This window comes from Solanum verrucosum, unplaced genomic scaffold (assembly GCF_900185275.1).
Source record: "Solanum verrucosum unplaced genomic scaffold, falcon-dt-bn FXZP01000248.1, whole genome shotgun sequence".
Taxonomy (NCBI): Eukaryota; Viridiplantae; Streptophyta; class Magnoliopsida; order Solanales; family Solanaceae; genus Solanum; species Solanum verrucosum.
The window spans coordinates 443,614-465,947 of NW_026020475.1; the positions used below are offsets into that span (position 1 = coordinate 443,614).

Sequence of the window (22,334 nt, forward strand, 5' to 3'; positions counted from 1 at the left end):
TTTTAATATTTAAATTAAATGTTAAAATTGTATAACATCAAGCTAGGATCTATATGCAAGTCGAGAAGTTCCCTTGCCTCAAACACAAAATCAATCAATCTGGTACTAGAGTTTTTCCTTTTCGTTGGGCCTCCAAATCAACACATTCTATTAATCAAATAGGGAATCACAAAAAGAATTTGAAACTAACAATACCCATATCAAAGATTTTAAAAATCGAGGCCAAATTGACCCAAAAATCCATTTCCGAAAATTAGGGTTAAATCTGAAAATTCGTGAAAAATCATGTTATCCAAATGATTTGGAAGTCACCGGTGAAAACCAATTCAAAAACTGACTTGAAATCATTCCTCAATCACCACTTATTTCAAAACCTAATTCGTTAACTGATCAAAAATGACTCAGAACAACTATCGAGAAAGATAAAATAGTAATTTTCCAAAAAATTCCAAAAATGACATTTGGGGTCATTACAAATAAATACATGTATTTATAGCCAAACATCACATGTCATAGATCTTAAAATTTTTGGGTCTTGACAACCATATTGATTAAATGGTCCCAAATGTTCCGCATGCAGTACCGCACTAAGTTATGTTTTCCATCACTGTTGGGGCACTATAATTTCGTTCTTTAATGTGTGTTTAAAATAAGAGAGGAATTTTCGTCCAAACAAAGTTAACATTCTTTTGTAAATATTTATCTAGACTACATATAAAAATATAAAAAATAAGTAGCACTGATAGAATAATTAAAACTTAAATACGTGATACATTACAAGGCTTACTTACCAATATGTACAGGAAATAAAAATATTTTCAATAAAATGGTTATAGTATTTATATATAATGTATTGATATGTATATATAGTGTATCAATTTATATATATATATAAAATAGGCGAAATGGTCTGGTGGACCCTTGTACTTGTATCAGTTTGTATTCTGGACCATTCTATTTAATCATTTGTCAACTGAGCCCTTATACTCAATAAAACACAGTTTAACAAATCCCTCTGACCATTGACCAGGCTTATGTGGCATTAAAATGTCTGAGTTGGCAAACGTGTGTAACTACACGCTCTTAAGGAGAGTGAATGACATTTTTGGGTTTAAAAAAATTAAAATTATAAAAGAAATATTTTTTAAAAAAACAATTAATTAAAAAACTCCTTCTTCTTCTCCCACTATCCTATCTTTTTCAGCCATTTTCATCCCAAATCCAACCTTTTTTTTTCCTTCTTCACAATCTATTAAGATCAATTTACCAGATCTTGGGCACATCTTGAGTCCACTGATTCACCGCGGAGGGAGAAAGCGGCACTGGTGGTACTCATCGGAGCACTGAATCGCAGTGAAGTGAGAGAGAAGCGACGTTGGTGGTGCACCCCGAAAACCATTGTTTCATAGTGGAATGAGAGAGAAAGAGGTGGCAGTGGTCAATGTAGAGGAGAACGAAGTGGGTGAGGGTGCGAGGTCATGGCGGCGAAGAGGTTTTTTGGCCAGATCTGATGGTGCGATGACTTAGGTTGTTGGTTTTGTGGAGGTTGGAGGAGGAAAGGAAAATGGTGATGGTGTGCGGCGGAGATGTAGATATGTGAGGGAGAGAGTATATGTCATTTCGCCGGCAAAAGTGGCGACGACGGCATGATGGCTTTCTCCGTAAATTTTGGCCGTGAAAGTGGGGAGAATTGGATGTATGTAGTTTTCATTTTTTCCATTAATATAGCTCACCATTATTTCCGCTCATTAAACAAACATATCAATAGATCAAACAAAACACATAAAAACATATGAAAATGCGGAACATGAAATCAGAGAAATGAAGTTCACCAAAAAGTTGAACAGAAAATGGTGAAGTTCGTCGGAGTTACAATGTTTGGCCAGTAGTACTCTAAAGAATAAATTAAAATTTTATTATTTTACCTTTTATTAAATAATTTTGATTAATAATTTTAAAAAATAGTTATGCGATAATTATGACATGGCATTAATAATAAATTTTACGTGGATATGACATGTCATTTATGTAAAGAGAGTGAGCTACACACATGGTTGGAGGGGCTTAAAAGTCTGGGTTTAATTGAGTATAAGGGCTCAGTTGACAAATGATTAAGTAGAATGATTCAGAATACAAACTGATACAAGTATAAGAGTCCACCAGACCATTTTGCCTATATAATATATTAATATTGCATAAATAGTGTAAATAGTGTATAGATGATGTATAACTATGTATTGTAGATATATACACATTTATATACATTGTTGATACAATAAAGTATACATTACAAACTTTTTTTTTCTTTTCAAATCTCAACCAACTCAAAATTCCTCTAAACATACAGTACTCCCAAATTTAGATATGAGCTTCTCAATATTTTGAGTCTTTTGAAGTATTATTCACTCTAAGCGATTCACATTTATGCACATCACCTTTTAAAGTCGAGCTTTGAATATAAAAGAAGAAGATGGAGAAAGGAAAGAAGAAGGAAATCAACAAAGAAATTATAAGGAGGAAGAGAAGAGAAGAAGGCAAAACAAAAAAACAAAAAAGAAAAGAAAATCAATAGTGAAAAAGCACTACACTTAAATTGAAAGTGACTGAATAACTATTTTATGTAATTAATAATTATTGAGTTAATATTTATAAAAAAAATTGATACACTCAACATTTTGTCTAATTTTTCCATATTACAACTTAATTTAAGATAAGTTGGCTAGTTCTCATTGTGTTATTATAAAATTATTTGTTGGTCATAAAATATAAATATAAAAAATGGATAAAAGAACAAGGATTTTTAAATTTTCAAGATTCGTGTACATCGATCAAAAGTGACAATTTAAAACAAGTGTTAAAGATTTTTTTTTAAAAAAAACTAATTGATTTTTAAAATAATTTGCAATCTAAGATGAATATATTATTTCGATTGTTATGTATTATTAAATTGCATAAATTTACATTCATAATGTAAATATGTAAGGATCATAGAAAGAGTATCGTTTGAATGTTTTTTTTCTTTTTTCATATTTACGTTTTAATAAAATTAATGAACTGAGGATGAAAGTTCAATTAGGTTATGTTATACAAGAAAAATTTAAAAGAAAAAAGCTTTAAATATTTTTGTTTCTCAAGTTACTACATTCATGACCGGATCATCAGAACTTAATACTTTTACTTTGAAATATAAACTTATGTATAAAAAAATATTAAATTACTATAATAAATATATATATGAACTCGTAATTTAAATTATATGATGTTTCAACCTTTAGCACATTTCTTTCACATTAGTTGGATGTGTGGCCTATTTTATGAGATGAACGCAATTGGTAATAAATGAGATATATCTTATCCACTTCAGTAGATAGGGTGGGCTCAACCATAAGGCAATTACAACACTCCTTTGGGGCCCACTTTTAAAAAAAAAATTGAAAAGAAACTTTTGATTATAAAATATAACATATATATTTTTTTTTAATGTGAGGATAATGGTAATATATAATTGAGGGATAAAATAATTGTTATGTGTATTATTTTTTAGGGATAATTGTGCAGAATGGCAAATTAATAATGTTAATTAAATGCACTAACTACCGTTTCAGTTATGTCCTTTAATAAGCAAAATCTCGGTCACTTTGTTATTATAGGGCCCCATCGATTTGTATAATTTATTAAAAAAATAAAACTAACGTTTTTCCTTTTCCCTTTCTTTTATACAATCTCTTCTCCTATTTCCTTCAAATTCTCCCAAATCTTCTCCCCAAATACAATTGAAAATTACAAATTTCTCCAGCCTCGTCTCGTTTTCAAAAGAGAAACATTACTTCAAAAATTTTAGATACCGCCAAAACTCATCTCATTCTATTAATTTTTGTTAATTTTTTTCAATTTAAATGTATATGTATATATAACTTAATTTTTTCAGTCATTTACTGTATAATCATTATTTTTACATTTTTTGTGTTGATTCATGTCTTATATTGTTTGCTTATACAATTGTGGTTGTATAAATGTATAATATTAGTAGTTATTGTATAATGTTCCTTTAAACATACACATTTGCTCACACTCATAAACTTATTTCTGGGTCAAGTAAAAAAAGGAAAGATAAAACTGACGTTTATACTGATCACAATGATAAAACTGAAGTTGTTGTTTGTGGGTCATTGGACTGTATAATTATGTGGGTCATTGGACTGTATAATCATGTGGGTCATTGGACTATATAATCATTATTTTTATATTTTTTTGTGTTGATTCATGTCTTCTACTGTTTGCTTATACAATTGTGGTTGTATAAATGTATAATATTAGTAGTTATTGTATAATGTTCTTTTAAACATACATATTTGCTCACACTTATACACTTGTGTCTATTTTAATATATTTTAATATGTGAATCAACATTGGCGTTTTGCTTTCTCTAACCTTATACTCAATTTTTAGCTTAATCACATTTGTATCAACACCGAGTTGCATTGCAATAACATTATACAACTCCTTATACGATGAACTTTCTTTAAAAATCACCCCCTAAATTGTATAATCAACATAACAATTGTCATTGTCCCATCTACCGGAATGCATAACCAAAATAGCTAATGAAGCCATTTTCAAAATTTCTATATTAAAAAATAAGTTATATATGCATATACATTTATACGATTAAGAATTTCAACAACAAACAGAACATATATTTATACAAATTCTAGCAACTTCAGTTATTCACATATATACGTATTCCCATTATATACTCATATAAGCGTTTATATACACATTTTCCATATACATTTATATATAAACAATTACATACACAAATTAAATTAACACGTCTTTTTATTTATTTTTTAAAACAATCAAAATGTATAAAAAAAAAAAGACTGACTAGCGAATATACAAAAAGACACATCCGTAGCAAACTAAAATTTTGCTACGGACTGCAATTTTATAAAATTTGCTATAGCATACAATTAGCAATTTTTAATTTGCTATAGGTAAAATTTTCTCTATTTTTTATGTGGCTATCTATTTTATTGTTTCATTTATAGAAGTACAACTAACATGGACACGCATTAATATTATTCCTATATTTTACTTTTTTCATTCTCTCTCTCACTATTTTTATTCTTATTATTGAATATTCCAAAGTCTTTCAAGCAATTAATTTTTAATTTGTTTGTTTACAAAAAGATGATAATTTGTCTCTTGGTGTCTTGTTCGAAATTTCAAGCATTGCAACAAGTTATCATTATTTTAAGGAGCTCAACACTATTTCGTCATTATATCAACTTACAAATTCAGCGTAATACTGTTCCATTATCGTTATAGCAACACAAATTCTTGAGTCAACGGTTCTTATTCTAACTTTATACTCTCTCTGTTCAGTTTTACTTGTCACATTTGGATTTGGCATGTCTATTAAGAAAATAATAATTGATATATTATTTTACCACACGATTTCTTTAATTGATATTTTGTATTAGGTCTTGAAAAATAATTTGGAGAATAAATAATCAATGCTAAGGTAAAATATGGAAAAAATAATTTATTTATTTTGATATCTTAAAAGTGACAAGTAAAAATAAAAATTTATTTTTTAGAATAGTGAACAAGTAAAAGTGATGAACGGAGAAAATATTATATTTTTTCATTAAAAATTTGCATTGTTTCATTCTTACTTCATAAAGTGTGCGTACATCCTACCCTTCCAGACTCTCCTTATAGGATGTTATTGTTATTCAATTTATATATGTCAACAAAAGAAAAATAATTAACAACATATAACTTGATAGTTTTACTATATAAAGAGGAGGAGAAGAAAGAAGAGATGAATAGAGGGGATATGGAAGAAGTGAAGGAGAAGGGAAAGGTATGTGTAACAGGAGGAAGTGGTTTTCTTGGATCATGGATGGTTATGAGACTTCTTCAGTTTGGTTATTATGTTAACACCACAATTAGATCTCATCCAGGTTTGTTACTATTACAATTTACAATACTTGAATTTGCTTTCTTTTACTTCTTCTTTATGTGAAGATGTACATCATTTTTAGTCCTTAGTGGAAGAAAAGGCAAAATCATACAATTCATGAGATTTTGGCCTTTAATGAAGATGGATTGATGATATGCCATAATTTTTACCAATAGGCGTTTTGATTTTGCCTAAGTAGGGCTCTGTTGGTGAATATATCAGAAATTGTAATAAATTATGGTTGAAAATAACATGAACAGACATGAAAACACCAACAAGCTTCAAATATCTTACAGTAAAAAATTATATTGTTATATATATTTAAAATTATTTTTTATTACTCCCTCTGTCCCAATTTATGTGATTTATTTTCGTTTTTAGTCGGTCCCAAAAAGATTGACACATTTATATATTAAGTAGCAATTTAACTTTGTCATTAACACTATATATATTACTACCTTTTTAACCAAAAACAAAGAAGTAACAATTTAATTATAAAATGTCTATTTTATCCTTAATGAAATGATTTATAGTCACACAAATTTCTATCATTCATTTTGGACCACAAGTTTTAAAAGTTTCCCTTCCATTCTTAAATTTCTAACTCTACAAGTGAACTTCTCCTTTCCCCCATAGTACTGCAAGTTTAAATTGAGGTGTTAAAATGAAAGTTTCCTCATATATCACGTCATTGTTGATGGTCTTTCGAAAACAACATCTCTATCTTCACGAGATAGTGATAAAATCTGCGTATATTCTACTCTTCCTAAATATCATTTGTAGGATTTCACTGGGTATGCTGTTGTTGTTGTTGTTTCCACATAAGCACGATTAAGGTTAAACGAAGTAGTGCAAGTTTAGGGGTCTAGTAGGACATTACGCCAAATAAATACGTTTAAGTTCATGACGATGAATTTTTCCTTCTTTTTTTTTCATTGCTAGATCGCAAGAAGGATGTGAGCTACCTCACGAATCTTCCAGGTGCTCAAGAAAGACTACACATTTTTAACGTTGATTTAGACAAACCAGAGGGTTTCAATGCTGCAATTGAAGGATGCATTGGAGTATTTCATGTTGCACATCCAGTTGATTTTGAGAACAAAGAAAGTGAAGAAACAATTACACAAAGATCCATCAATGGGACTTTAGGTATTTTACAAGCATGTCTTAATTCAAAGACAGTTAAACGTGTTATATACACTTCTAGTTCAACTACGGTTATGGTTGAGAATTCATCAGACATAGTGGACGAAAACTCATGGACAAACGTAGACATTGTAAGAGCTTTAAAGAACTTTGCAAGTTCTTACACGATTAGTAAGACATTAACAGAAAAGACAGCTCTAGAATTCGCTGAAAAAAATGGTATCGATCTTGTGACTGTAATCCCAACTTGGATACATGGCCCCTTTATTACTCCTCAAATTCCTGGCTCTGTTCGTTCATCTATGGAAATGATTCTTGGTACGTCTTAAAATATCATAGATTTTCATTTTCTCAACGTATATATGTTCTACTTAATCGTAATTGGAAAAATTTGTGCAGGTCATCAAAATTATAACATGAGTTACCCTCCATATGTACCTTTTGTACATGTAGATGATGTGACAAATGCTCACATTTTCCTTCTTGAAAATCCTAATGCAAAAGGAAGATATATTTGTTCAACTGTTGAAATAACACGTGAAAAGCTAGCTGAGTTTCTTTCGACTAGATATCCTGAATTTCAAAAACAAATTAATGAGTAAGTATAAATACTTGCCTTTTCTTTAATATTGTTGTTGATTCTTTTTCATAAGATAAGGTAATAAGAAAATAAGAAAACTTGAAGTAAGTATTTTCTTGTTAATTTAAAAATTGAGTCTTTCTTTTCTTTCTAGTTTCCCTATTATATAGTACTATCATCTTTCATAAAAATTAACTGTTAAAACATAATGTACTCCGGAAAAAGTTAATTGTATGACCTATGCTATCTTATATACTTTTTTTTCTTTCTGATTTTGAGTATTCAAAAGAACGCGATATGCATATTTCAATTTATGACAAGAGAGGTTGTTTAGAAGGTAAGATTGCGGGTTGGAGTCATTAAGGAAGCAAAAAAAAAAGGAATTTCTAGGGAGGGGTTAAGAAAAATACATTTCATTTCCTATATCTAGGTATTATAAGTCTAATTAGTAAATGCTTATTCTGGAAATGAAAGATGGAAAAAATATACTTGATTTAATTTAATGTTAATTTGCAGGTACACATGGGCAAGTAGTGAAGAAGTTACATGCCCTAGATATTCATCCAAAAAGCTTTTGGAGACTGGATTCAAGTACAAGCATGGTCTTGAGGAAATGTATGATGGAGCTATTTAATGTTGCAAACAAAGAAGCATACTCTAATCCGTTTGTGACAAATAATTTTTTTTTCACATTATATGAAGCCTTTTCTTCTTTTGTTCTCTGTTTCCATGTACTCACACACCAAAATAAAGGAATTGACATTTTGTGCTCTTAAATTTGTTAATGGTTCAATGGGGGGGGGGGGGGGGAGAGAGAATACGTAGTTACATTTGCTTTGACAAGAGTGTAGTACTTTTCGAGGTTTTGGGGGTCTTGTGAGGTAGATCAGGGTGACATCATGGATATGGTGATATGATGGAACGGAGAAGTACAAGGAAAGGTAGAGGCTAAGAAGGTAACGTAAACGAAGTTGGTGGAAAGTCAGGATGAGAGGAGGAAAAGTGGACAAATGTGGAAAAGTATAGAGTGGCCAAGTAGGAGGTGAAGTAAGTGGTTACGATGGCAAAGACAACAACTTTGGAACTCATGTATGTTGGATTAGAGGACAATGATGGGGATAAAGAGTGGTACAGGCCATACAAGGCGAGAGAATGGAGGGCATGTGACCTGGATTAAGTGAAGTTCATAATTAAAGGACGAGAATGACAAGGTTTTGGTGGAGGAGACACTCATCATTGGACAGAGGTTACAATTATACTTCCATAAACCCTTGAACGAAGAGAGGGCATGGATATTGTGATGGTGGAGTTGGAGCAATCAGAGAGGCATCACAATTTTGGGTGTTGTAGGTGTATTAAGGTTGATAAGGTTAAGGGTGTTATCTGTGATATGTGTAAGGGTAGAGCAACTGGGACAAATTAAACGAGATCTGTAATATAGAGTTGTAATCTGAAACCGCTCCTTGAAATTTGTGAAAGTTGCTGACATTCTACACCTTTTAGGTCGTGTTTTTAACTCCCTTGACCAAGCAGGTTTTCCATGGTAAAACTCGTGTTGTTTACCTTGATGGTTTCAGTTAGTCCTAAGGAACTTGGTTCCTTAAGTCGAGTAGTTGGTACTAGTTGTCTTAAGGCGTTATTGAGAAAAAAACAATACCAATAATTAGTAATATAAAAGCCACACCTCAAGGGTTGTGATGTAGACAACCTACCTACCTTAGACGGAAGCATCATTTTGATAATCAATACAACAAATATAACTATGCAACACACAAATACATTTTGATAATCAATAAAAAGGCCAGTTAAACAGACGAAGCATCTCACATTCAAGCAAGTTGAACAGCCTGCACACACACTTGAAGAAGATATAATTATCATAGACAGTCTATCCAGAGATAATCAATACAACAAATATAACTATGCAAGGTTGAGATGAAGCACTTCTCTAAATTCCAATCTTCTAGTCTCAGCATAAGGAGTTATATGTTTATTTGGCCAATATGTTAACCAAAGTCTCCCTTTCAATTCCCATTCCATTGTTTTCCCTATAGCCCTTTTATCCACTTTCCAACACACACTTTCCCCATATTCATCTCCAGCAAAAATTACCCCTCCTTGCTTAGTAAAAGGCCTATTAACACTTGAATATCTGTTCTTGAACCAAGCTTTTGGCTGAATTAATGAAAAAACAGAAGGCTTCGACGAAAATACCTCTCTTCCATTTCCACTATCATGAAGAAACCAATTCAAATTTGCACCATCTCCATTAACAGATTGCTCAAATTTCCATGGCTTCATGGTCGTAACAACTGTCTCTCCCGCCGAGACTTTTAAGCCTATGTAAGTGTTTGGTGGATCGAATCCCGCTTCAATGGTCTTTTCGGTGCCAATTTCTCTTAAGGGATTGTCAGAGGACTTGTTTACTGATATGCTCAACACATTGGATTGAAGTGTTGGAGTTAGTTGCAATGAGATTCTTGAAGGGAAATGCTTCTCTGATACCCCTGCTCCTCTCTCTGCCATTAGTGATTCATTCACTAGCCTAACAACATCACACCTACATGAACATACATTTTTAAATCAAGTTAAAATTCACTCTTAGTTCTTTTTTCCCCTAAAAGTTTGTAATTATTCTTGTTCAGTCATATTATAGTTGATTTGAATTAGTAGATTAAAAGTAGTCAATAAGGATTTTCACATCAAGTTAAATTTTAATCTTTAGATTAGATCCTGCTTGGATTAGCTGATTAAAAGTAATCCATAAGCATCAAGTTAAAATTCAATCTTTAGGTTCTTTTTCCCTAAGAAATTGCAATTATGGCTATTCACTTAAATTAGATTAGATCCGGGTTGGATTAGCTGATTAAAAGTAATCCATAAGCATCAAGTATTGAGAATCACTTTTAAGTGTCCAACAATTGATTTAAACTTTTTCTCAAACGAAAATGACATAGATGAGCCAAACTTTGAATAGATAACATAGATGAACTGTATCTCAAAGTTCGGTGGCATATTTGAAATTGTGATTATGGTTGTTCACTCAAATTAGATTAGATCCTACTTGGATTATCTGATTAAAAGTAATCCATAAGCATCTAGTGTTGAGAATCACTTTTTAAGTGTCCAGCAATTGATTCGAACATTTTCTCAAGCGAAAAATACATAGATAAGCCAAACTTTTAACAGATAACATACATGAGCCTTTTCTCAAAGTTTGGTGGCATATTTGAGCCTTTTCTGTATAATAAATAGGCGTGTGTTTAGTAAAAGAATGTTATAAGCTATTCCGTTAAAATAACTGAAATGCACTTAATGAGATAGGGGCATTATTGGGCCAATTTACTAACCACGAGGATATTTTTGTCCTATTTATAATAGTTCAGTGGCATTTTTGGACCAAAAACCAAACGGAAGTCATTTTTATCCTATTTACTATAGTTCAGGAGCATTTTTGGTCCATTTCTGCAAAAACATGAGTATAAGAATATCTTTACATGAAAAAGGACAAACGACAAAAAATGGATGGAGACGGAGATGGAGTTAAGGGTTTGGTCATGGAAAAGGTATTTGGATTTTTCGAAAAATATTTGGAATAACATAATAGAAATCTTGCTGATCTGTATTTATAAGCATCAAACGTGTAAATAAATCAAGAAGAGTGTATAAGCTAGTTTGACCGACTTATGAGTTTTACGCCAAAAAAAATTAGTTCAAAGAAGAAAAATGTACCTAATGTTATCGGTGTTCACCATTACTTCAATCCACTTTTCTCGAACAATAACTCTATGATTTAATTGGATCACTCCTTCAAGCTGATGAAAGTTGAGAGAAAACCTCAAACTTTCATCAGATAAACTAGTACAAGTAGATGTTTCGGCCTCCATTGCAATAACAGGGCAATACAGCTGAACTTTCCATAGCCCCTGTGTCGAAAATGAGTATGAAAACAATGGACATGGCGTTTTCATCGCATGATCATGATGATTAGAAGAAGAATGTATTTCCAGGATCCAATTAGTTATCGCTAGATTTACTGAACGCATCCACTGCTCTTCAATATTCGATCCCAAAAACCTCACGAGCAATTTTGAAGCTTGTCTAGATTGCGAACATGAAAATTGATTCTTCAGGGCAATAATACATGTGGACCTAAGATCAGCAGGGGCTTCATAGATACAAATTATGAAAGCCAAAGTAAGAAATGAGAAATTGAAAATTTCCTTAAAATCGGAGTTGTTAAAATCCATTCGTGGGATCTTGAGGAACAACGAGTTATAATTTTTATTCGGACCATAGTTCAGGACATCATGGACGATATTGATCAAGAGATTGAATACTGATTCGTCGTCTAATAATTTTGTTGTATTGTGTTTGATTCTTAACGGTTTTGAAGTCCATAGGGAAATAGGAAGATTATAATCCGCGACGATAGAAAAATGGTAATTTTTAGCTATGGAGAGTTTGAGGGAAGGTTGAGATGAACATGAAGGAGAAATGCAAATTGAAATAGAGTCTGTTTTCCATTTAGAAATTGGTGGTAAGTTGTGAATCCAAGAGTATATATCAGGAAAATTGCAAGCATAATAATAGGCCATAGTTTTAATCACACTTGTATGTATGTTATATGATGGAATTAATGTGTAAATATTTATAGACAGATATTGTCAAAAGAAAGATTCTTAAGGCTAAGATACAACTTAAAAATATTACAAATTGAACTTGCTTTCATGAAGGGAATAAAGGTAATTGTTGAAAAATTGCACAAGGAAATATATACTTTGAATGGATATATTTATAGATTCTTTAACTTTAGGACCAGCTAAAGAGAATCTTTTTATGTTATGAGGTAGTTATGGACTACCTTTTTACTAATTGGTATAATATATAAATGTGTCATGGTCTTAATTGATATTTATGTCATCCAATTTTGTGTGTACACAAGTACACACACATCCTAGTGACATAATACATGTAGGACGCTACATAAAATGTGAATTGCCACATAGGACATTGTGTATACTTGTTTAGTGTTATACAAATTTAGCTATATTTGTATATACTCAAAATTAAAGAGCGTAGATGACATTTGAATCTATATTAAAGGGTACGTTTATATATTATGCCTTTTTATTATTCTCATTGTTTTTGGTATCATTAGTGATAATTTATCAAGAATGTTAATAGTTCCACTTTATTTATTTACTAGTAAATTTACCTGCGCTTTGCGTGGGAATTTAATATCACGGAATTTATAAAATAATACTTAAAATTTATCAGTCATTAAAACTAAAACACTATATTATTTTACATACAAGATTACGTAGTAACGAACATTAATAATATAAAGGAAAATGAAAATTATAACATCTTATCATTTATCCTTAATAACATAAGCATAAATTTATGACTGTAAAAAAATACCAGAATCTGTAACAGAAGTAATGGTGTCACTTGTCAGTGAGCCGCTCAACAGGTGTAAAGTACACGAATATTTAATTGTGTAGAAGAAGAAAAAGAAGTTCAGATTTTTCGTTGTTTTAAAATGAGAGGAAATTCCTCTATTTATAGACAACAAAGGATAGTGTGAACAAATGTTTGTTGTGCCTTATCGAAAAGGTCACAACTATTTGGAAAAGTTGCAACTTTTCGGAAAGGTCATAACCTTTCATAAAAGTCACAATTTTTCATAAAAGTTGCAACTTTTCATTGAAGTCGCAACTCTTCATTGAAGTCGCAACTTTTCATAAAAGTCACAACTTTTCATAAAAGGAAAGACTAGTTTTGGAAATAAATAAATTAAAAGAGAATCCTTGTTTGTGGTGGCGCCACGCAGGCGGGCCTAAGGTTCTCTTTATATTATATATATATATATATATATATATATTTCTTTTTTTTTTCTTTTTTTTTTCCAAATTCGGCTCGTCTTATTTTTTCCAAGTTCTTGCTTAGATAGGATAATGTTCAAACTTTCAAATCTCTTTTTGTTGTTTCATATCTTTACTTCAACTACTTTTGTACGTATGAAGATGATTCTTATTCTTTATTTGTAAGATCAAACGTAAAGAATCTAGGCTTAATTATGCATATTAAAATTTAATTTTTCATCACACAGGCCACAAGAATGTGAGTGGTTCCGTGCCAAACTCCAACTACAACTCTGCCTAACAGCCTAACCTTAACGCTTTACTTAACATCAAATTAAGCTTATGATGAGGTTTCATGTACCGTCAAATCTCTCTAAAAAATTGGAAATCTTGGATATTTGTTTTGGATTATGGATTGGACTTCAAATTTTATTTTTTAAAATATATGAATTTTCGGATTGGAGACTGTCAAACCTTTATATAACAACATTGTTACAAAATGAGGCCCCTTTAATTTCTAGATAAGGGTGTGCATAGGTCGGTTCGATTTTAAGTATTATCAGTTTTCAGTTTTTAAAAGTTCTGAACCAATAACCAAACCAATAAGATAATTTTTATCGATTTTGGTCCATAACGGTTCGATTTAACCAATAAGAAAATGCTTACAAATCAAATGTAACACCTCAGAATTTGGAAAAGAGAGAAACTGAGTTTTTGGGTTGCATCTTGTGTCTACAATTCCCATCTACGAACCGTAGAAATTTCTACGGGCCGAAGGTGGCTACCGTAGGAATTTGGTTTTTTATTTTCAAAACAAGTCTCAGTACCCTTTATACGGTTCATTAGGACAACCCATCCTCCCACGTACGAGTCGTAGATAGGTCTCATAGGTTACCCCCAAACTACGTGAAATTTTAAAGTTTAAGGTTGGTTTCTTTGGTTGGCATGTATGGATCGTAGGTAGACCTATGACGAGCCGTACATGAGTACTGTCAAAAGTTGGTCTAAAGTAATAGTCTCTGATCATTTCTATTGTTGACCAGAACGGTCCGTAGAAGGACCTACAGACCGTACGTAGGAATGGATCGACAATTATTTTTAAGGGCTTTTAACTCTTTTCCCTAATCGATTAATACCTAAACTAAGTCACTTTGATCTTAATTCTAAGCCCTATATAAGTCTTTTAAGCCTAAAAACTACTCATTATAAATCATTCTTCTAAAATCCCTAAATTCCCTCCAAGATCACCCCAAAATTTCCCTCAGGAACTAAGGAGGGAGAAAGCTAGGGTTTGGCTTGAAGAGCTCCAATTCACCATTGATTGTGGGCATTGATTGCTAAGGTATGATAGTATTAATTGATATTTATGTCATCCAATCTTATGTGTACACAAGTAGACAAACACGTCCTATGTGACATAATACATGTACGACGCCACATAAGATGAAAATTGCCACGTAGGACATGTGTGTATACTTGTTGATTGTTATACAAATTTAGCTATATTTGTGTACACTCAAAATTAAAGAGCGTAGATGCCATTTGAATCTATATTAAAGGGTACTTTTATATATTATGCCTTTTTTTATTATTCTCATTGTTTTTGGCATCATTAGTGATAATTTATCAAGAATGTTAATAGTTCCACATTTTATTTATTTATTATTTTCAAATTCGGCTCCTCTTCATTTTTTCCAAGTTCTTGCTTAGATAGGATAATGTTAAAACTTTCAAATCTCTTTTTGTTGTTTCATATCTTTACTTCAACTACTTTTGTACGTATGGAGATGATTCTTATTCTTTACTCCCTCTGTGCACTATTAATTGTCATGTTATATTTTTCAAAAGTCAATTTGACTAATTTTTAAAATTAAATTCGATTACATTAATTTGATATTTTAAGCAAAAAATTTAGATATTCAAAAACTATACGAAAAGTACTATAAATTACAATTTTTTGCATATCAATATAATGAAAAAATATACATCGTAAAATGTTAGTCAAAGTTATTATCATTTGATTCTAAAAATGAAAACTATGACAATTAAATGGGAGAAATTAAAGGTTCTTGATTTTACACATAAAGTTAATTGCTTCTTTTTTTATCTCGATTTTCCTTAGTCCTTCAAGTGAGTACTTATAGAGCTAATTGTTTTCTTTGTCTTGTTTTCTCTTAGTATGTCTAGTGTTTTTTTTATAGGAAAGACTTATCCTTTCTTTACATAATTCAATTATAAAAAATTAAAGATTCAAAAGAGAGGTCCACTTCTCGAAATTTTAAATTACATGAGTTACCCTACAAAGAACTGCTCTTGAATTTTAAGAAAAAAGAGGCCCGCTTCCATTCTCCATAAAAACTCAAGTACATGTAGTAAGTATCATTTATTGAAACAAAATAATAAATAACAAAAAATTAAAGCAAAGGACTTTGATAAATAATATTATCCGAAGATAATTCGTCTAGAAGACATTAGGTGAGATATTTGCATCATCTGATGGAATCTGTGAGGAGGATGAAGCTCCATTTTCTAGCTGCTCCAAATGTTCGTTCAAATTAAATTCACCGGAAGTTAACCAAGCTTCAAACTTCATTGTATCATGTACACTGAATCGGTCTATGGACTCCCACCAACCTATATCTCTAGCCTCATTCATTCGGTCTAATTTTTCATTTGCAATCTTTTTTCTTTCATCCAATTCATTAAGAATATCATTAAACTGACTTACTTTTTTGCGTGCTTCTACAGCAACAAGTCGATCACTTGCATTTAATTTTGTTGTAGGATTTATAAAACGATCAATGACCACATTAGAGGTTGGACTAATAAAGGAATAAGGTATACCTTTCGGTGAAGACATAACAATTTCAAGATCGACATCACATTCTCTAACAAGTTCACAAGCTTTTTTGTATAAGCCAGGACGTTGTTTAGAGAATGTGGTGAATCAAGCAGATTCATTCTCTATTTTCGCCAATGGAATTTTTTGGCGTCCTGCTGTCTACTTATGCTCCATGCTAGAATATAATAAAATATATTACTTAATTATTTCTTAAAAAATATGTTTACTAAAAGGAGGAAATATCTTGCATATTTATATACATAAATTTCACAGTGGTCATTAAATTACTTGCCAAATATCCCAATAAAAGTAATTTTTTCTTGATATTGAAAGTTATTAAGGAAAATTTATATTTATTTTGATATTCAAAATCTGATGTTATAATAACATAAATAAATCTAAAATTTAATTTAAATAGGTAAGTTGGTGTTTATTATAGTAGATGAAAGTTATCAATTTGTAATTAACTATTGTGAATATATTTTACCAATACTAGAATCTTTTGGTTATTTTATAGTAACTTAATCAAATTTTGTACTTGCTCAAATAAAAATAAATCTACTATTTAACTTGAAAAGAAAAAATATATTAATGTACTTACAATTTAAAAATAATAGATCCTTCACCTTGTAAATTGATGTTCATTTAAGAAGAATAAACCTAAATAAGTCAAACATTCAAACTAATAATAATGAGTGAATGTCTAATGATAGGCGTAATTCATGTATTATTTAATTTTTGCATAATAAGTATGTAATTTACGTGTATTGGCTAGTAAAAAGTAAAGAGTGAATCAGACCGGACATTTGTGGAAAGATAGATCCCTTTATTTGATCAATTCCAAACTTCTAAGGGATAGTTTGCTGTGAGGGATAACAACATATAGTCTTGGGATTAAAATATGATGCCACTTAATTTATTTTTTGGTTGGCCAATCTGGAATAACTTATCGCATAATTAATAATTTATACCGGATTAAGTTATCTCTATCCTTAGGTTGTATAGTAATCTCATCATATTTTTATCATGGGATAAACTCATTAAATAACAAAATTACCCTTCAAATCTTTTAATTTTTTCCTGTATTTCACTTTCCTTTATCCATAATAAATTTCATGATTACTTTTAAATCTCTTTTAAAACCGTTTTCGTTATTGTGTTGTTTTCTATTGAATCAAAAGGCTTTTAAAAGAATCTTCATTATAATTAAATAATTTGTAATTGTAACACATCGGATCTCAAAACAAAGAAAATCTTATTTTTCAGAAAATTTGGTGCCAATACCAACGGAACCACCCACGGATCATAGGTGGGACCACAAACCGTAGGTGGGGTTCCGTCGTTAAGGCCCAAATCTTTATAGTCTCTGATCCTACCCACGGTAGACCAATATGGTCCGTGGTTGGACCTACAGACTGACCGTAGGTGAGGGTCAGTAGCCAGATAGAGGGAAATTGATGTTGTGTCAACTTCAAATGGTCATAACTTTTAGCAAAAAAGGAATTAGGTGACCCATGACCTATCAAATGAAAGATAATTGAATCGCCTTTCCAACACCACCGAGTGTTCTAAAATTCCATATCAGAGTAAAAAGTTATGCTAGTTTTAGTGAAGTCCTCTCGGGCAGACTTGACCGATGACCCCTACCTACGGTTATAGGTCAACCCGCAGACCGTAGGTCCCTCCGTGGGTGGCCTTCATCGGAATTAAGTCAGGGTCATTTTGTTCCTTTCCCCTATGCGTTGGGAACTTAAACTACGTCGTTTGATCCCTAAACTACGTAGTTTTGGTCAGTTTATGCCTAGTAACTTAGTCAGATCTAGTTTGATCTTTCAGTTATTATTGAACTCTTAGTATATTTCATATATTCAGACTAGTTGGTTATTACACTGTTTTAGCTTATGTGTAGTATCTCTTTATTCATATCATTTTAGTACGCTTATGATATGCCAGCTTCAGGGTTAGCTTGGTGTCACTCGTGATCTTAGGTCCTGTGTTTACGTCAAGGGGGTAGCCTCGGGGTGTGACAATAATTGGAAGCTTCCTCTATTTTTCATCATTCTTTTGCTACGTGAAATGCTTTAGTTTGAATGTAAAGCGGATTTAATGCCTATTACTTTGTATCCAATTTCCATTCCCATTTGACTCTTTTTGCTTTTGTTTTCTTTTGTATTGTATATGATTATGGTTAATGGTTTTACAAGCACAAGAAATAATTTTTTTTGCTTATTTGACAAATATTTTATTGTGTTGTAAAACTTAAGAACAAAAGAACAATATAAAGATAAAGACAAGAAGAATATAAGACAAGAGGAACAATATAAGATAACTTTCTTTCTTTCGAGTGTTCAACTGTTCACCAAATCTTCAAGTGTATACAATATGAACCTTTATGCCTCTATGTATAGTGTAACTTATAGACATACAAAAGGTTAGTCATAAACATGACATTAAACATGTATATAATGGATGAGGTTTTGGGTATGAAAGTTTACATGAATAATGATCATAAGGTGGAGGTTATTTTTGTAATGGAAGGAAGTAATGTAGTAACTTCTTGGTGTAGTGGACATCCACACTATATAATTTTATAACACTCCCCCTTGAATGTCCATAGATAATATGCCTCGTTAAAACCTTACAAGGAAAAAACCTCGTGGGAAAAAATCCTAGTGAAGAAAAAAGAGCACACACATCTTTTGATACGCTTTGAATGTTGCCTCGTTAAAAACCATACCAGAAAAACCCAATTGGGGTAAAACCATGGTTAAGAAAAAGAGTACAACACGTATTTTTCTCCCCCCGATTAAAACTTTACTTGATATCTCGAAAATGATGCATTCTAATCTTATATCACAACTTCTCAAATATTAATGTTGACAATCCTTAGTGAATAAGCTTACAAGATTATCACTTGAACGGGTCTTTGAACGTCTATCTCACCATTTTGTTGAGGATCGTGTGTGAAAAAGAATTTTGGTGAAATATGTTTTGTCTGATCTCCTTTGATTGTATTCTCCCTTCAATTGAGCTATATATTTTTTTTTGTATATGGTGACTGGAATATCCTTTGCCAAAGGGAAATCACATGTTTTGTGAATATGATAGATCATGATTCCAACCAAACACACTCCCGGCTTACTTCATAGATCAATATTATTTCTGCATGATTTGAAGAAGTGGTTACCAATGTTTGATTCTTTGAATGCCAAGATATTGTTGTGCCTCCATATGTAAACAAATAGCTCATTTCCAATGGAGTTTTATGCAGATCAAATAAATATTTTGCATCTACATAATCAAATCATTTCTGACTCAGAGATTGATAATTTCAATTTTATTGAAGCTCGTCTTTTCTTCTCAAAGAAAATCACACATCTTCTATGTGTTGAGTCACTTACTTTGTTAGCTTCTTGGCATAACTTGAATGATAATATGACAATCCATTCACAAAACTTTCGTTATATATATATATATATATATATATCAAATAATATTCTAGAATTTGCATAACCAACAATCTGTAAGTGCACCAATTGCACTAATACATGACATTTTAAATCATTTTCTTGAGGTTGAAAAGATTTTTTCTCTGTGTTAAGCAATCTCAGAACCATTGGGTACTCAATGGAATTGTTTTCAGACCTTTTAAATTCTTCAAGAATTTTCATATAACCTTCATCGTCTAGTTAGACATGATAATCAGTCATTATACATATTCAAGTATTTCATCTTTACTAGACTGAAATAAGTCTCATTGCATCCACCACTGGAAAATATATCTCCATTTAATAATGTCCTGACTTTGCGAAAACCCTTTATGCCCCGAGGCACAAAACGTACTTTATATCTTACGATTACGCTTTTGCACAATGATTCATTTGTACCCCACTGACATATATTTTGATCTATGAACTATAAGTTAAAAAACATCACTTTTCTAAGTGAAACAAAATATTCTTGAATAGTGCATTTTATTTGGCCAATCATTTATCTGTCCACATCATATGGCAACTTTGAATTCAAGATCCTCATAATCATTTATAGCATTGAGTGCTACTTCATATCAAAGATACCGTCGACGGTCATTTGACTTGATTTCAATACGACATAACTTATTGATATCTCTTCATTTTTTAATCATATCAGGTACCCGAGCCTTTGCCAAGGTTTTATGAAGTGTTATGTCATAGTACTCTTTCAAAGCAATTACCTCATTATCATGACCATTTGATAATTTGCTCCTCTCTTTACTCAAGGAGTTTTACGTTTGGAATCGATTGGTCTATCACGCTTCTGGCGTACCATAGACTCTGTCCTTCAAGGACTATTTATTGGAGCATTTGCAACTTAATTAAAAAATTGGGTCAACAAATACATCTGGCAAATTATTTGCAACTGTAACATCTCGCTAATTGAAAAAACTAGAAAGAAGTTAAAAATTGGAAATAGTCATTTTTGGAAAGAATATAAAATTTGGAAAATTTGTTAAGTATGTAAGTTGAGTTTTTGGTCAAAATAAAACGATGATAACTCCTAGCTCAGGATGATTTAGGTGTGTTTCCAGATGTATTAGGAAATATCTTGGAATAATCTTTCCAACGCCTCCAAGTTTGCGCGATTTCGAGTTGGTATGAGTGAGATATCCCCATTTGAAATTGGGCAGTTCAAATAAGGAAAGTCTAAACCCGGATGTTGGAAGGGTATTTTAGTCTTTTCCTTTCCCAATTATTTTAATTTGTTTTTAGGAGATTAATAGGGTTCTAATCAGAATTATATAAGTTTGGAAAAGTTGAAGTTCACGCTAGGGCTTGAAGAAAAGAGTAAAGAGGAGAAGAAAAGTCAAGATTCGTCAAGAACGTTCAAGTGTAGTTATGGATTTCGCCAAGGATTCAATCCTACGAGATATGTGAGATCACATAGCGTTGGGTTAGTTAACCCACACGCCAATCATGATTCAATTCAGCGAAGTATAATTGATTTGAAAGTAAATCCTATGAGTTTTTGATGAAATTCGTTTGAATTCTTGTGGGTTTGTGTTGTTGAAGATCTCTTGAGTTTGATTCATGCTTTTGTGTGTGATTTTGAGTTGAATCTTGTATATATTGAGGGTATAGTTGATTATAAGTGTTTGAGGAAAGAACCAAGTCGAAATAGGGGGTTTAGAGATGAAAAATGAAGGAGAAAAGTTGGAGTGCGCCTGGGTAGAGGCCTGGGTCGCCGCCCCTCTCAAAGCCCCAAGAAGGGGTCTTTGAATTTTGGGCTCTAGGGAGCCGTGCCAGACATAGTGCCCCACCCCAGCCTCTGAAATTCAAGGGCTGACACCCCGCGCCTCTCAGAGCACCAGAGACGCTAATTCTTCCCATTTCTTCCCTATCTTTCCATACTAGTTCTTTAGCAAGATACCTATATTTTCTAGTTGATTCTAACACTCTAAGGTACGTCTAAACATCATGAAATAATCCATAAATATGAGATCATGAACCTTTAATCCATAATTCAATTCAAGGAAAGTTAAGAGTCAAGTCTAGAAGTTAAGAATCAAGTCAAGAGAAGTTCATAAAGTTTTTCAAAAGTCTTTTACAAAAGTTTTAACTTCTTTTTAAGACTTAAGCTTTGAGTTATCTAAGGATAAGATTAAAAGTTCATTTCTTCAAAAATATTACGGGAACTAAGTATTCCCAAGAGTTTAAAATATTTTCACATTTGAACAAGAAAGGGAAATGCTGATTTCCAAGAAATCTTTTAAGCTAAGTTTTGAGTAATTATCTTAAACCAAAGAAAGAGTTTTGTTTTAAAAACATATGAGCTAAGTACCTTTTGGGAGTAGCATTGAGCACCGATATGGGGACGCGAGTTCATAATAACTCAAGTCTCCATAAACCATGTAGCCATCATGGGTAGTAAAGGATCATACTTTTTAGATGA

The 22,334-nt window shown here is 31.7% G+C and overlaps 2 protein-coding genes and 1 pseudogene across 2 annotated transcripts; 1 reads left to right on the forward strand and 2 right to left on the reverse strand.

Moving 5' to 3' along the window:
- Window positions 1-5,845: 5,845 nt before the first annotated feature.
- LOC125809099 (vestitone reductase-like) lies at window positions 5,846-8,331 on the forward strand. The gene is made up of 4 exons (XM_049488743.1): window positions 5,846-5,972; window positions 6,914-7,435; window positions 7,517-7,715; window positions 8,214-8,331. The coding sequence occupies exons 1-4, from the start codon at window positions 5,846-5,848 to the stop codon at window positions 8,329-8,331; spliced, it is 966 nt and encodes a 321-aa protein (XP_049344700.1).
- A 1,017-nt stretch (window positions 8,332-9,348) lies between these two features.
- On the reverse strand, window positions 9,349-12,332 carry LOC125809098 (uncharacterized). Its single transcript, XM_049488742.1, has 2 exons — window positions 11,430-12,332; window positions 9,349-10,257 (listed from the first exon to the last, which is right to left on the reverse strand). Exons 1-2 carry the CDS (start codon window positions 12,293-12,295, stop codon window positions 9,618-9,620), a joined length of 1,506 nt encoding a protein of 501 aa, XP_049344699.1. The 5' UTR covers window positions 12,296-12,332; the 3' UTR covers window positions 9,349-9,617.
- A 3,693-nt stretch (window positions 12,333-16,025) lies between these two features.
- On the reverse strand, window positions 16,026-16,580 carry LOC125809100 (agamous-like MADS-box protein AGL61; annotated as a pseudogene).
- Between the last annotated feature and the right edge of the window lie 5,754 nt (window positions 16,581-22,334).

Bases quoted from the DNA above. Each gene is read 5' to 3' on its own strand.
- LOC125809099 (XM_049488743.1), top strand. From the start codon at position 5,846: ATGGAAGAAGTGAAGGAGAAGGGAAAGGTATGTGTAACAGGAGGAAGT. The intron at 5,973-6,913 runs GTTTGTTACTAT...TTTCATTGCTAG, and splicing joins CACAATTAGATCTCATCCAG to ATCGCAAGAAGGATGTGAGC. The intron at 7,716-8,213 runs GTAAGTATAAAT...GTTAATTTGCAG, and splicing joins TTTCAAAAACAAATTAATGA to GTACACATGGGCAAGTAGTG.
- LOC125809098 (XM_049488742.1), bottom strand. From the start codon at position 12,295: ATGGCCTATTATTATGCTTGCAATTTTCCTGATATATACTCTTGGATT. The intron at 10,258-11,429 runs GTACATTTTTCT...ATGTTCATGTAG, and splicing joins GTGAACACCGATAACATTAG to GTGTGATGTTGTTAGGCTAG.